Genomic DNA, 14404 nt, shown 5'->3' with positions numbered 1-14404 from the left:
GGGCGGCTAGAGTCTGGAACCAGCTTCCAAGTGAGGTGGTGCAGGCTCCCACCCTGGGGGTTTTTAAGAGGAGGTTGGATGACCACCTTACTGGGGTCATTTGACCCCAGTGCTCTTCCTGCCATGGCAGGGGGTTGGACTAGATGATTTGCTCAGGTCCCTTCCGGCCCTAGAAACTATGAAACTATGAATAAATCTTTGAGAAGCTTAGAGTATTATAGAAATGTCTGACTAGTACTTATTTTTTTTCAGAATATACTGCACTGTATAAACTATTTATAATAATTTATGTTAAATACCTGTCAAATGAAATAATACATGCATATATTTTGTGATGGAGCATCCATGACTTACTATTAACAACTGCTTTTACTGGCATGGAAAGGAGATGAAACTATACTGGGACTGGGTTTAATGAAGCTTTACAATACCAGACCACAGCATTTAACTGAATATGCTTTTCTAATGGTGGTATTAAACTACTTTATTTGCAATATTATTTAACAATAATGCATGTAAATGTATTTGTATTTTAGAACAGTTCAATAGTGCACCTATGACCTCCCTGCACTTCCTATTAGAAAAGTGTTCTGTTAACACAAGCTGTTCAAAACTGTGTTAGCTAGCAAAATATTTACTGTTTATGTCCACAAGTGTCTTCATAAAACAAATTTAGATATCAAAACAGCAGAATGAGGCTCTGGAACATAAAAAGAAATTATTTAAAACCAAAGAGAAGTAATACATGACGAGCCATCTACTCAGACATCCAATATCTGTGATTGAACAGACATGAATAAATAAAAAAGATGAGATTAAAGCAGATTAAAATGTCAGTATTAAAAGAAATGCTGAAAAATAATTTTAGAAACCCAAGATGAATTTCAGGCAAAATGCAACTATTACTGAGCAACTGTTATTTTAAAGATTAAAATATCCATTTTTTTAAACAAACAAGGTTAGCCTACTGATAAGATCAGCCTCTCTGTGCAGAAGCAGAAAAATCACACAGTGATATAATGATATGCATTTACTCTTAAGATCCCATATTCAAAAACAAGTGCTATACTGTCCAGGTTTTGAAGGTTCCTTTTAAATTGATGCATTTACAGAACAAGCAATTCTCAATATCAAATTAAGAACACAGGACCCACACCAGTACACCCTAGCAAAAGTAACCCTGAAGCTTAAAGGCTACACAGGTCAAGGTTACAATACATTTGCCAATATATACACTAAAAATATATATTAAGAAAGCTAGAGTGGGTTCATCTTTCCTGTCACGTTGTGCAAGCAACAGGAACAACCAAGAAAAATATTGCTGCTTTAAAAAAAAAAAAGACAATTGCAAAATGGCTCATTTTGTTTGTTTTTCTTTTATCAGCCCCGGGATGGATCTCCTATTAACATCTGCCATGTATCACTGTGTAATCCTCCTTTTCTCTTTCGGCCCCAACTACAGCAATTCTGGGTAACCCTAATCTTTAAAGTGGACAAGAATCATAAAACCCTACCTGTGGGGGGAAGGATTATGGAGCGCAGCATGCTTTTTAGTAGATAGGATTTAAACAAGCAATAAGGAGAGGAAAACCTCCCAAGACATAATCCGACCGTCTCAGACTGACCCAATTCTTTTGGCGTAAGAAGTGATCATCAAATATCTGCCCTGATTTAAATTGGTAGTTAAGTGTGGTAAAGATTTTTCAGGTTCTAAAGTGTTATTTAATTTCTGCCTCATCTGATGACATATTTGAAACATGGGAGCAATTTAAGATGCAGTTTTGTATGGAGAATTAAAACAAAAATATGGAGAATAATAAAAAAAAAAAGGGAGTCTCACTGACTAATTACAAGATTTTTGTGGCAGATAGAGGGAGTGAGTGAAGAACACCAGGGAGGTATAATTTATACAGTCTGTCAATGCAGAGCCATAATGCATTGCCTAACAGGAAAGTATGCACATCACCAGATCTAATGTGGCACTAACAAAGGAGATTCAATCTGGCTTCCCGAAATGAGAGAGGCACACAAGGCAGAGGGATGCTGAATGACCTAGTCTACCCAATTTGTAGGTGGAGTCAATTTAAGAGAGTTCGTTAACGTGAACTGAGCCTTGAAAAATACCGCACCAATATTAATATCTATAATTGAGACAAGCTTTACCTTGCATTTTATGAACAGCAGCTGGGAAGTGTTGTTGTGGCTTTGATGTACCGATCTGGACACATAATTACCCTACAAAAGTTTTTTGCATTCAAGGCCGGGGCAACTACATTTTCCAATTTGTTCTATGCAAGTCTCGCTACAACCAGTTTATTTCCAAAAGTTACAATGCCCTAAATTCTTAAATGACCAAACAGTCCCTTCCTGATGGATGGAAATCATTGGGATCTGCAGCATAAAAAGCACTTTGGGCCATAATTAAGGAAAGCAAATTGCCTTAACTGAATTGTATGGGGATAGTATTATCAGTTTATTTTTGCCCTGTTCCCAAAGGGACTGTTTTAAAGGTATGTCATAATTTATCAATTTGTTATAAGCCTGTGGAATTCTTGCATTCAAAGGCACTCACAGAACATTTTGCTGGGTTTTTTTCCCCCCTAGAGCTAAAACCAAAAAAAGACAAAGTACCGTTGCATCCAGTACAAAATGATTTAGAAACATGCTTTGCATCATTACTTGTTTTCCAAACATGATGGAAAGAATATGCCTGTCTAATAATTGCTATTTGCTTATTCGTTATGAATCTATACCAAAATATTCATAACCCTGTATCATAAAATGCTGAGAAAGTAAAGGATGAACCACCGTTCTTTGGTTTGTGTGCAACTAAGCCGGAAAGATGGTTTGAGAACAACCAAGGGACACACACAAAAATGGAACTGTAATAATTATCTTAATTTTTAGTATTTATAAAATGAGAACTGATTTTATTCTGTAGCCAGTTTAGGTGTACTGCCAATTCATTTTTTTAAAAGAATAAGGTGAGATGGACCCTTGAACAATAAGCAGAAGTGTTTCTCTACTCCGAGGAAGGGCAGTTGAGAGTTTCAGCAAGGCTCCCTCATTTTTTGTGTTATACTACTCCCATCTTCAAGGTCAGGCAACTTAACCACTCTTTTAGGTAAGGAGGGACTGACGCCATTTCTTTCGGAGCCCATCGCCACAAAGGTCAAAGCAATGAAGACATGTCCTAACCTCTGCTGGTCCACAACTAAAAAAAAATTGAGCCTTGAAACTCCTCCAAGAAACAAGTGTCTCTCGCTCGTTTACCTGCATGTCCAGATGTGACCGGAATCGACTCCAGTCCACCTTGTACTAGACAATATAGAGCTGGCTAGGATGGCCTTTGCTCCCTTGGTTCTTGTGCAGAGTGGCTGCTTACCTGTGTTGATTAAAGCTTTTGGTCGAATGGCAGCTTGAACGGTTAAGGTATGGAACAGCTTCCAGAGGGAGCAAGTATAACCTCTTAGCTCTGGTCTGCTGCCTTGACAGCCAACCCACTGGACGTGGTTAGTGAGAAATATTCCAGATATCTGAAAAGAATGCACACTTTAAAATGAGCCCAATTCTGGGAGCGACGTTCCTTGATATTGATTCTTTAAAATGACATTTCACAGCCGACCATTACAAGTGTGTTAGAGGCTAGCTAGTGCAGCAGGGGCCAACCTTTGTTGACAGGCAGGCCGCAAATTAAGCCTGTGCCCTCCCTGAATGCCCCCCTGATGCCCTTCCTCTGCTTTCTGCTCCCTGCCTGATGTGCCGACGCTGCCTATGCCACATGTGCCGAGGTTGCTCACCCCCACCCTAGTACATGACGTGTGTTTGGCACGCATGTTCCTCTTGTTGTGTTTACCTGCTGATTGCAATGGTAAGTGGTGGTAGGTGGCACAAACTTACAGAAGCAAACAAATACAAGGCAGTCTGTACAACGCTCACACTTCAAGCTGGGGCTGCACTGCCTCTAGCTGATTATTACTGCATTATTGTGTTCATTACAGGTTTAGTATTTTCCCCATCTTACTTTCCCAAAGGAAAAACGGGGTTTAGTGAAACACTGTTCAGACCATGAGGGCCAAATCTGAAAGGTGTTGCAGGCTTTAAATATTCACTGAAATGAAAGGGTATTGAGTGCTTTGCATACATTCAGCAATCTCCTATATCAAACTCTAGTTGACATAAGTACTAGATGATCCTAATTTAAAATAGAGATGATCTAGCTAAGACAGTATTAAGCCCCTCTCTCTTCACTTGTATTTCTGATTATGGGAAATTTAACTTTAACTTTAGGGGCTCTTAAACTCAAGTTTGGGCTGTTTGGATGTACTATTATACTCCTCCTCCTTGGGCATAAATTAGCTCAGGCCACAAACATACTAGGAGGTGAACATCACTGCTTGCAAATGCTATAACTTAGTGTGCTGGAAAACATTAAGCATTTTAATACACTAACACCACAAAAGCAAAACTTTAATTTATTCATTCATAAACTCAGACTGAGTCCAAATTTTACTGAACACAATCAAGAGCTACATTTAGTAAGAACTGCATTACATTACTATAGTAACAGTAAATAACTGGTTCATACATTATTTTTTTCTTAGTCATAAAAACAGCATCAGCAGTTACACCCAAAGAATATGCTACTGCTGGTTTACCAGGAGATTTCTTCTCCTGATTAAAAACTCCATTTTAAAAACTAACTCCAGCCTCTGCCTTACAAAAATGTGCTTGTATGGGATGCCCACAACTTCAGCAAGAAGGTAACCAACCTGAAAACCCAGCAGAAGATTTGATATTTATTAACCTTACTCTGGGGAGTGAACAACCTAGACACATTTTCAAGAGCTGCACGAGACTCACCACTTGGGAGGAAGAAAATGACATCTCAACCCCTGTAGCTCGGCAGTGACCACTGACAGCACTTTGCTGACTATGAACTGTCCATCTGAGTCTGACACGTCTGTTCTAGGTTAGGACCTGACAATCTGCAGAGATGCGTCACATCTCCACAGCTAAATGTGCCATCTTTCATGCTTTGAACAGCTGGAGAATTGTGACAGTAGGATAACTGGTTCAATTCAATGTCTTGCAAATCCAGTCCATTGGAGATAAGAAAGCAGAGTTAACTGACTCAGTGTAAAATTAATATGGCTCTGCAGAGTCTCATCCAGCCAGATTTAGTCAGAGACGTGATGTTCAAAACACAGTATGTGTGTGTATGTATGCGCACACTTATGCACACATGCGCGTGCATACAGCATTTTTAATTTCTGAGTATAATATTGAGGGAGCAAGTGGAAAATGGACAATATAAGCGACTGTTCACTCAGAACAGATACAGGATTCTCCTATCCAGCAGTGTTGTCATTTCACTCAGTTAAGTTTCTTCATGTGGATTTTTTTTCCTGCTTAACAATTTCACTTTATTTTCATTTTAACCTTCTTATAACTCCATTATGACTGAGGGAAGCATTAGTAAGCGATGTCTTGGATTTATAAAGAACCTTATCCTTTACTAATGCTGTATTTTATGCTGGAAACTAGTAACAGCTTACCCGCATTTTATTGTTGACGAGATCTAGGATAGCATCATAAGGGATTTTGTCTAATGGAAGGCTCACCAGCCACTCTTGCAAAGTCTCCAGCAACTTCACCACAGGCTGACGGCCAGGAAACAGCTGAGAAAATAAGAAAACATCGACATTTGAAAGCTCTCATCTCATTAGCGGTGAAACCATTTGATATTTTCTAAATGAGCTTTTACCTCTGTAAAAGCTTCCGTTAAACTTGGCACATCGGACTTTTGTTAGATACAAATCAATCACTAGTTATATTTTTCAACAACAAGCCATGTTGTGTTAATTCTGCATCTGTCAAAAATGTTAATAATGGGCTGTATGCACACACTGCTCACCAGTGAAATGCACCTGGTTTTTTACAGTATGCAGCGATACTATATAATAGATGAGGACAGAAGATTTTTGTATCCAAACTGAGGGGGACGGTAACTTGACAGATGATTCAAGATGCAATTTTGACAGGTGCCTTTATAGGACTTCTAATGATCGTTAGAGTTCAGGACCTAGACACACGATCATATTTTTAACAAAGGATGGGGGCCTAAAGCAAACATACAGCAACGGGTTAGTTACCTGCTCATTCCCCATGGTAAATAAAAGTGAAACCAGGGCAGTTTTACCCACCCTACATGACATCAGTCCTTAATAATAACGGAATGGAGGAAAACATCACAAGACCTACTACAGTATCTTGCCTTGCTATGGAAATCTCTCATCAAACTTTTGACCTAACCCAACTCTACTTTACTTACGTTTCTAGTTTAGGAAGGATGTTTGAAGGCCAATACATTTTCTTACACAGATTTCTACCCTTCATATTAAAAAAAAATATTTATAGTGGGAGAAAAAAGCAGATAATACACGGCTTCCTTCAATATCACAGCTATTTTAGAGAGAGGATCAAAGGCATATTTACAAGGAAATGTGACTCCCTGTTTAAAGCTGCAGCAGTGGTTACACAGGCAGCATAGGTTGTAAAGACTGAACTACAGAACTATTCTTTCGTTTCTTGGGAAGAAAGCAACTAGTCCTATCAGACTTGGATTTGGGTAACTGCACTTTCCATATTAAATGCTTCATATGGTTTAATTTTATGTAAGGTTATTTCCTCTTTATCCTAAACTCTTGTGCAAAGATGATCTGTGTTGTTACACAGTTCCTTTCACCAAGTGGCAGCACTTCCAACAGTCAAGGAAGCAGCCCCTCTGTCAGCTATATCAGAAAACAGGCAAAGAACTGTTATAACACAAAATGCTAAAGAAATGCTAGTTCGTTCTACAGTAGCTATCCAATTATTTATACAAAACTTCTTGGTAGATAACCGCTTCTTTCCAAATGCTTGGTTCAAGGTCTGGTGTGTGCTTAATTTTATGATTTTTTCCCCCTACTCCAAGTCTCCTTTAATTAACTGATCAAACAACTCTTGAGCAGGAACAATTTGTCTGTACATCACCTTGCACAATGGGCCCTAGGTTTTGACAGGGATTCAAGAACATTGTTGTAATGTAACCAATAATAAAACTCTGTACAGCTGAAACACCGATAATGTACACGACCATTATATTGGTGCACTTCTCGTAAGCTGTAACAGCCTCTCAGAGGCCGACTAGTGCAAATGTTAAAAGACTGAAAGAAGCATTTTACATGTAGACCCTATTTGAGCAGCACTCCTAGTCTTTGGGGATCTAAGGTAGGCATCCCTCTTATGAAGGACTCGAAAAACAGGCTGCTGCAAGCCCCTCTAATAGCCAACAAGCTAATCCTATGACAGTGAAAATCCCCAAGCAGGGATCTGAAGCCCAGAGCTCTGTGAGTTATCAACATTGTATAGCCTCTTCTTTACCAAGAAGAGTGTGTACAAGCCCCAAAACTGGGGTTCTAAGATTTTTAATCAACTCTCTAGTTTTTAAAAAGGACTGAAGTTCTAAAGAACAAAGCCTTAAATCTGATCAAATAAAATGAAGGTATCCGTGTTGTTCATTCAATTTCTGAAGTTTTAGGATATGAAGTACCCTACCACTAAGAAATCAAAACTGGAATAAAAGGTGACTTATTTGAAGAGACATATTCTTCCCAAGTGTTCAACTTCCATTGCTGTTGCAGGAACTGGATGAGAGAGAAGAGAAAATGCCACTAAAAGAAGGCATTCCCATTTATGCTCTAATAGCAAGGACAGTAAATTACATTAGTTGGCCAGGATCCATCAGGGAGAACAGAGGGTGTTTTAGGGATAATATGATGGACAGATTAGCACTACACTTTCTTAAAGGAAATGAGGCCAGCTAGAGATTTCTGACCTCTGCTAGTCATAGGGGAAAAGAAAGTGACTGATTTTTCACACAAATCCAGATACTTGGAAATGTTATATAACCTTTATTATCCCTTCCCCCAGTCATCAGTTTGCTCTGTTTACAAATAAATGCATGCTGTTAAATGACTGATAATGAAATCTGTAGACACATTAAGTCATGTTTAACTGGAGTTGCTTCACAAGGTTTAATATGAGAATTTCTCCAAGTTCAATTTTCTTTACGTAACACCCATTTTAATATCTAAAATTTAGGACTGGCAAGACCAAAAGAAAGCACCAAACTAACCTCATGTGCTGCTTGGAGTTTGATATATGGTGCTCACCAGCTCTGACTTCAATTAAGATTTTGGAAATCCAACCTGATTTTTAACAGTGTATGTAGTTACACAGGTAGAACAATATGGTTACAAAAAAATCAAGAATGAAAAGAAAAAAAAAGGCCATGCCTAGTTACAACCTATTTTGAAAAAACAATTAAGTCTTCTCCTCCTCCCCACAATTAGGCCTCTCTAGTATGCCTGGGTGAATAATACTGCTTAATTTATTTTAAGCCTTGCAACAGGCTTAAAATTAATAATAATTAAAAAGCATTTTAGTCCTATATGTATTAGCCTGAACAACCCTTCAAAAAACTACATCCTCAGAAATAAAATATCACATATAAGGATGATGTGGATGCAAAACATGCACATTTAAAGGTGTTTCAAGAGACACTTTCAGAGGCTTAAGTCACACGGTAAATTTTACATTGGATTCACTTTACTCTTACAAACCTAATCGAAGAGCAGAAGCGTATACCTTGGCAATGACTGTAACAAAATCCTTGAAGGTTTTTAGCTCAGCTCCCTCAAGCATCTTGTGAGTGGCAAGCTCTACCCGGAGCAGGTAATGCAATCCAGATTCAAGGTCAGCCATGTACAGCTTGGATCTAAAACACACATATATAATGTTAAAAAGTGGCAGGGTTCTTTTTGCTCATTTTCTCACCAGTCACACAGGTAAAATTGATATATAGTGGGTAGCGTTGAAACCTCAACATTTGCTACTTCAGTGACTGTAGTATCTCCTCTTCCAAGTGCAGAAAGGTACAGTGGTTAGTACAGGTGCCTGGTATACAGAACATTACGTTCAATGTCTTCCTTCTTTAAAACAGTAGTTTTATGTCACTCTGTTCTGGGACTAGACAAATGATGCATCGTAGCCTAAGTTACGTTGTATTTGATAAAGAACTTTCTGCTTCCCAGACCACCTTCTCCCTCTACTTAAATTATAACCCTGACATCCTGTCAGCAACAAAACAGTTTGCATCAAAAATGATGACCCCCCCACCCCAACTAGTTAAAACACAAATAGAGAATGATGAGTTCTGAGAAAAAAGCCTTTTGTTTGACAACGAGCTGCACTGCCAAGGAGAGAAAAAAGCAAAAAAACTTATCAGTAAATTGTTGACTTCATGTTGCTTAAATAGAGACATCAACAGGCCAGCTTCAGGCACCCAGACAAACTAATAGAAAGATACCTGCAAAAATGACTAGATCCTAGATGAGTAAGGGTTCAGTTACAACTGCTCAAGAATCAGTTATGAAAATTATCTAATTCGATATAAGCACAGTATTTTTGTATACACTTTTACAAGAAATCTGCCATCTGTTCTGGAAAAAAGGACTGACACTTAAATAGTAACCATAAAAAAATGAAATAAGTACAGAATGGAAGCACTCAGCCTTACATCTTTTCCAGCTAAAGATGGTAAAGGATTATCTCACTGCAAAGCTCTCATATCCTTTTCTCTAACAGTCAAAGAGGGTGAACGTAAACCTTAGTGGATTTGGTCTGATAAACATCTTTTCTGGTGACTTAAGGATTTTTAATGTATTTGCATTTACCCAACAACTTCCCTATGGTGCCCTGATTCACCATTCTATATACAGATACAGAGCACCCTGTGTTCCCTAGGTCTGCCAAAAGCTTATTGTTTAAATTATTATTAATAATACTTTAACTAGAACATAGATTTATAAAGTTTTCTTGGGGAAAAACAAATTTCAGCTAGGGAACTGAACGATTCAAATACTAGTTTCATCCTCAATCCTGCTCCTACCATCATCATTGGGAACAAAACTGAGCCCTTGATATTTTTAAGTGCTTCAAACAGTCAAGGAGAGACCTTTCTTCTAAAGAAGAACACATTAAACTCAAATCCCTGGTTTACTCAGCATCACTGCAAACAGTCACCAGGTCAGTTATTCAACACCAGGTCTATCCTTTGAAGACAGCAAGAGAAGTGGATAAATAATTTAAGATATTGAAATTAATCACTTTACAGCTTCCCACAGAGCAATGGATTTAACTACCAACCATTAGATTAAGGCTGAACAGCATCACTCACTTGTCAAACTCCTTCCACTGCTTGATTTCTGTGCTCTCCTCTTTATTTTGCTTTATGGGTATTGGAAGTTGTGAAAGCAGTTTTCTTCTCACACCAGGCAGTGACTTTAAATAGGAAGAAAAGAAAGACCGAAGAGGCTTCAAACTGTGTGTGAAAGGACAATAAGAGAGTTAAAAAGAACGTCAAGCTAAATGACTGACAGGAAGAGCTAAACATATCTATGAAATAAGAAAAAAAAAAAAAATGGTTCTCTTTAACCTTTGTTCTACAAATCTGGTAAAGCTTACCATGCTGTTTTTGCAAAGTGCAATGTAAAAATATTATAAGAATGATCACATACGCGTAAGACCAGTGATTGACTACCAGCCAAACTAATTCCATTTTCATAAAAACTTCAGGCCATGTTTTACACCTTATTCAGGCAGCATTTCCATGGGACAAGAGTCCCAATCAACACCTATATAATTTGATGCAATATTTTTGTTTCAGATTTGTTGCAAGCTATTTCGCCCTGAGGACCATAATATCAGTGACATCTCCAGTTTTAGCAATTTAATTTCTATACATTTAGCTAATGTCTATGTCAGTGGTTTTCAACCTTTCCAGACACCAGACGCTCCTTGTTAGACTCCAGGCTCCCCTTGGAAAATGCCAACTCTTAGAGCTTTCACTCATTTTTTTTGATTATAGAAAAATAATAAGAGCAATTCTTCTGTTGCTAAGAACTCAGAAAGATCACAACAGGTCAGAATGGATTTCTATTTACAATTTCTGCATTTATCCTGTAAATCATACTGAGGTGTTTGCACATGTAGCAGAGATAATGCTGAGTGGTGCATGATGGCACCCTGAAAAGGATCTCGTAACACTCTGGTTGAGAATAACTGGTCTATGTGCTATCAAACTCCACCGAGTGTCAAGCGTATAAAAAGTGACAGGTTATTAAATATGAACATTATTCTTTTAGTACTCAATTCAGAAAAGATTTCTGATTTTTGCTTGAGGAAGTCAGTCTGTCTACACTACAGGAGTCTGAACACTTAATTTCAATCAGGAAAATAGACTGAACGTATACAAGGTATAAAATGTCATTATAGAAATGCACAAAAAATACAACCTGAGTAAAAGTAAGTTTCTTTTCATATAAATTAAGGTATTAACTGAACCCATTAAAGTACTGCACAAATTCCTTACAGATAGATTAGTACTTACATGTTAATTAATCCATGGGACCCATTTGGATAGATCAGGTAACAAGAAGGGATTGAGGTAATACCAAGTTTCTCCAGGAAAGCCTTATCAGAATTCAGTGCTCTCTTCACCACAATGTTTTCATACTGAATCAAGTCCAAGATCACCTGGGTAATGGAAAGATAAGCATAACAAGTTATACACTGTCTAAGGAATATCTAATCCGATGGTTCTCAACCTTTTAAGACGCAGTGGATTTAAGCCCCTCCCCTCCCTCCGCCCCCAGAAAAGGCTAGTTCCTAGCTTTCACTCATTTTTGACAACAGAAAAATAATAGAGCAATTCTTCTGTTGCAAAGAACTCAAAGACCACAGCAGATCCGAATATTTTGGACACTACAGATTGCCTTTGAAATCTCTGGGTTTACCTTGTGAATCATGTTTGCATGCCTAACACGGTGCTAACATCATGTGGCACCCTGCAGTACTCTTAAAATGATCTCTAGGCACCCCAGGGTGCTGCAGCACCCCGAATGAGAATCACTGATCTAATCCTTGTAGGAAAGGCAAACATGCAGACCACCATATCCTTCTAAATTACACTGTAGACAGAACCACCTTAATATTCACCAAAGATATATATATATTCCTTAGTATTCCCTGGACACCAATAACCCTTGTTAAAGAAGAATTTTATTTTACTCTCAAAACTATTTCCTCTTGTCTTCTGATCCATTTGTTTTTTCCTTGGTTCACTTCGGTATTTTTCCCTTTTAGGTCTCGTGTACCTTAAGACTTCATCAGAAAGATTGATGAAATAGCCTCACGAAGCCTCCAAACAGCCCAGAGGATATTTCTTCACAAATCCCAATGAGTGTGTAGTGAATCACAGAATCATAGACAGTGAGGGTGGGAAGGGACCTCAGGAGGTCATATGTAGCCCAAACCCCTCCTCAAAGCAGGACCAGCCCCAACTATATCATCCCAGATAATGTTGTGGAGACTCCACCCCTCTTTAGATAACCTGTTTCAGTGCTTTACCACCTTCCTAGCGAGACAATTTTTCCTAATATTCAGCTTAAATCTCCCTTGCTGCAACTTGAGACCACTGTTCCTTGTTTAGTCATCTGTTACCACTGAGAACAAAGTGACACACCCCTCGGTAGATCTAGGATTTTGAAAAGGGGCAGGGTTGCAGATAGTGTGGTGCATTATCACATGTAACACAATATATATTTTTTGCCACTTAAAAAGAAACTAGAAGTTTAACTGATATGTTAGCTAGGAGCTATTCAGCTTAAGATAAAAGAAAAAACAAATATAACTTCAGTGGAATATACATTAATTTTCTATGTTGTCTATTTTGTATACAAATACAACAAACTAGGCAAAATAATCAAAAGATATTGTTACATTAGTCTTGTTGTCATTAGAATTAAATGTGCATTTCTCTTTCAGATTCACAAAGGTAATCTAGTCTTCTTGAGCATCTTGACAGATATTTCCATTCCTGAGTTAATGTTTACTTAAATTAATACTTCTAGTTAGAGTTAAAACAGTCTAGAGGGCTGTGAAATAAGAGCTCCGTTATCAGGAGACACTAGCAGGCAGAAGAATAGCAGAAGAAAAGATAATGTAATTAGAGGAACATCAAAAATATTAAAAAAAGAGAGAGGGTCATTAATACCTGAGGAACGAAGAAGAGCTTAGAAGGAATCAGGTAGATTATAATGAGCCATGAAGTCAATTGGCTTCCCTCACTCCCACCTAGACAGAGATGCTGCTGCCATGGCCAGGTAGTTGGAATCCAAGGGGGGGGTGTACCTACACCATTATACCCCCCCTGGATCCAGCCCTAGATACAGATATGCAAGTTTTCAAGCACTGAATCATTTTGCTGAGCATATATAACTGGAGACATTTTTTGACCCTACATTCAGAGCACTTAGATGTTGAAGTCCATAAATTGTGGGAACAGTCAAGAACTTGCACATCTGCAGTGACTTCAACTTTACATGCAATAACTGCCAAACCTGGGCCTGCAAATGTAATGGCCTAGTGGTCAAAACTTGGTCCATAATCTCTCTCACTTTTCTCCATACTACAACCCTTTAAGATGCTACTGCTTAAAGTTATCTTCCTCTTCCATCCTCCTAAAGCTCTTCACTGGTTCACTTGTATCCTCAATTCCTTTGTACATCTTTTACACTTTCTCCCACACTTAATTTAGCGCTTTTTACTATGATATTCTCTGTGTCTCGCGTACTCCCCAGATGTCAAACATTTTTCCTCTGGTTCAGCCAGAGCCATGAAAACATAGGTTTTAAGCCTCCCTTCCCTTCTTCCCACCCTTCCTCTCAAGCTACCATGCTAATTTGAACACCACAGGCTCCAGGGAACTTCTGCCTGGGAAACAGTCTGCTCCCGAACCTGGTTTTCACTGTTGGCAACTAGCACACTCCAGCTGTAACACTGGACCAGCTTGGTAGTAAAAAAATATGTTGTTTAGGTGAACAACAGCACGTTACAGCATGATATGATGCCAAATTAAATATTGTATATCAAAATCAATTCTCTACATCCTCAATAACTCCAGTAAAACAAGAGGAGATATTTCCTATGAAGTATGCATTACAGTGATGGCAAAAAGACAGTGTCATTAAGACAGGTACAACGGCATGTATAAGTGAAATCCAGATGCAACGTATGGTATAGACATACACATGACTTAGATTCATAGATTAAGGGTCGGAAGGGACCTAGTAGATCTTCTAGCCCGACCCCCCACCAGGGCGGGAGAACAACAAAAAACCCCAAAAAGAGAAACGGGACTCAAACGAGTCCAGCCAGGTAGGCATCCAGCCTCTTCTTAAAGACCCCCAGGGTAGGGGCCAGCACCACTTCCCTTGGAAGTTGGTTCCAGCTCCTAGCC

At 38.6% G+C, this 14404-nt stretch overlaps 1 protein-coding gene across 2 annotated transcripts in view; it reads right to left on the bottom strand.

Annotated features, from left to right (window-relative positions):
- QSOX2 (quiescin sulfhydryl oxidase 2) overlaps window positions 1–14404 on the bottom strand; it is a 29388-nt gene that overhangs the window by 9001 nt on the left and 5983 nt on the right. For both annotated transcript variants that reach the window (XM_019510809.1, XM_019510810.1), the window contains exons 5-9: window positions 11495–11640; window positions 10283–10426; window positions 8692–8821; window positions 5559–5681; window positions 3386–3536 (exon numbers count right to left, since the gene is read on the bottom strand). In XM_019510809.1, the coding sequence (XP_019366354.1) occupies window positions 3386–3536; window positions 5559–5681; window positions 8692–8821; window positions 10283–10426; window positions 11495–11640 (694 nt within the window). The remainder of the gene's footprint in view (window positions 1–3385; window positions 3537–5558; window positions 5682–8691; window positions 8822–10282; window positions 10427–11494; window positions 11641–14404) is intronic.

This window comes from Gavialis gangeticus, unplaced genomic scaffold, assembly GCF_001723915.1.
Source record: "Gavialis gangeticus isolate Ggan-Ray unplaced genomic scaffold, GavGan_comp1, whole genome shotgun sequence".
NCBI lineage: Eukaryota > Metazoa > Chordata > Crocodylia > Gavialidae > Gavialis > Gavialis gangeticus.
This window is presented reverse-complemented; position numbering and strand designations above follow the sequence as displayed.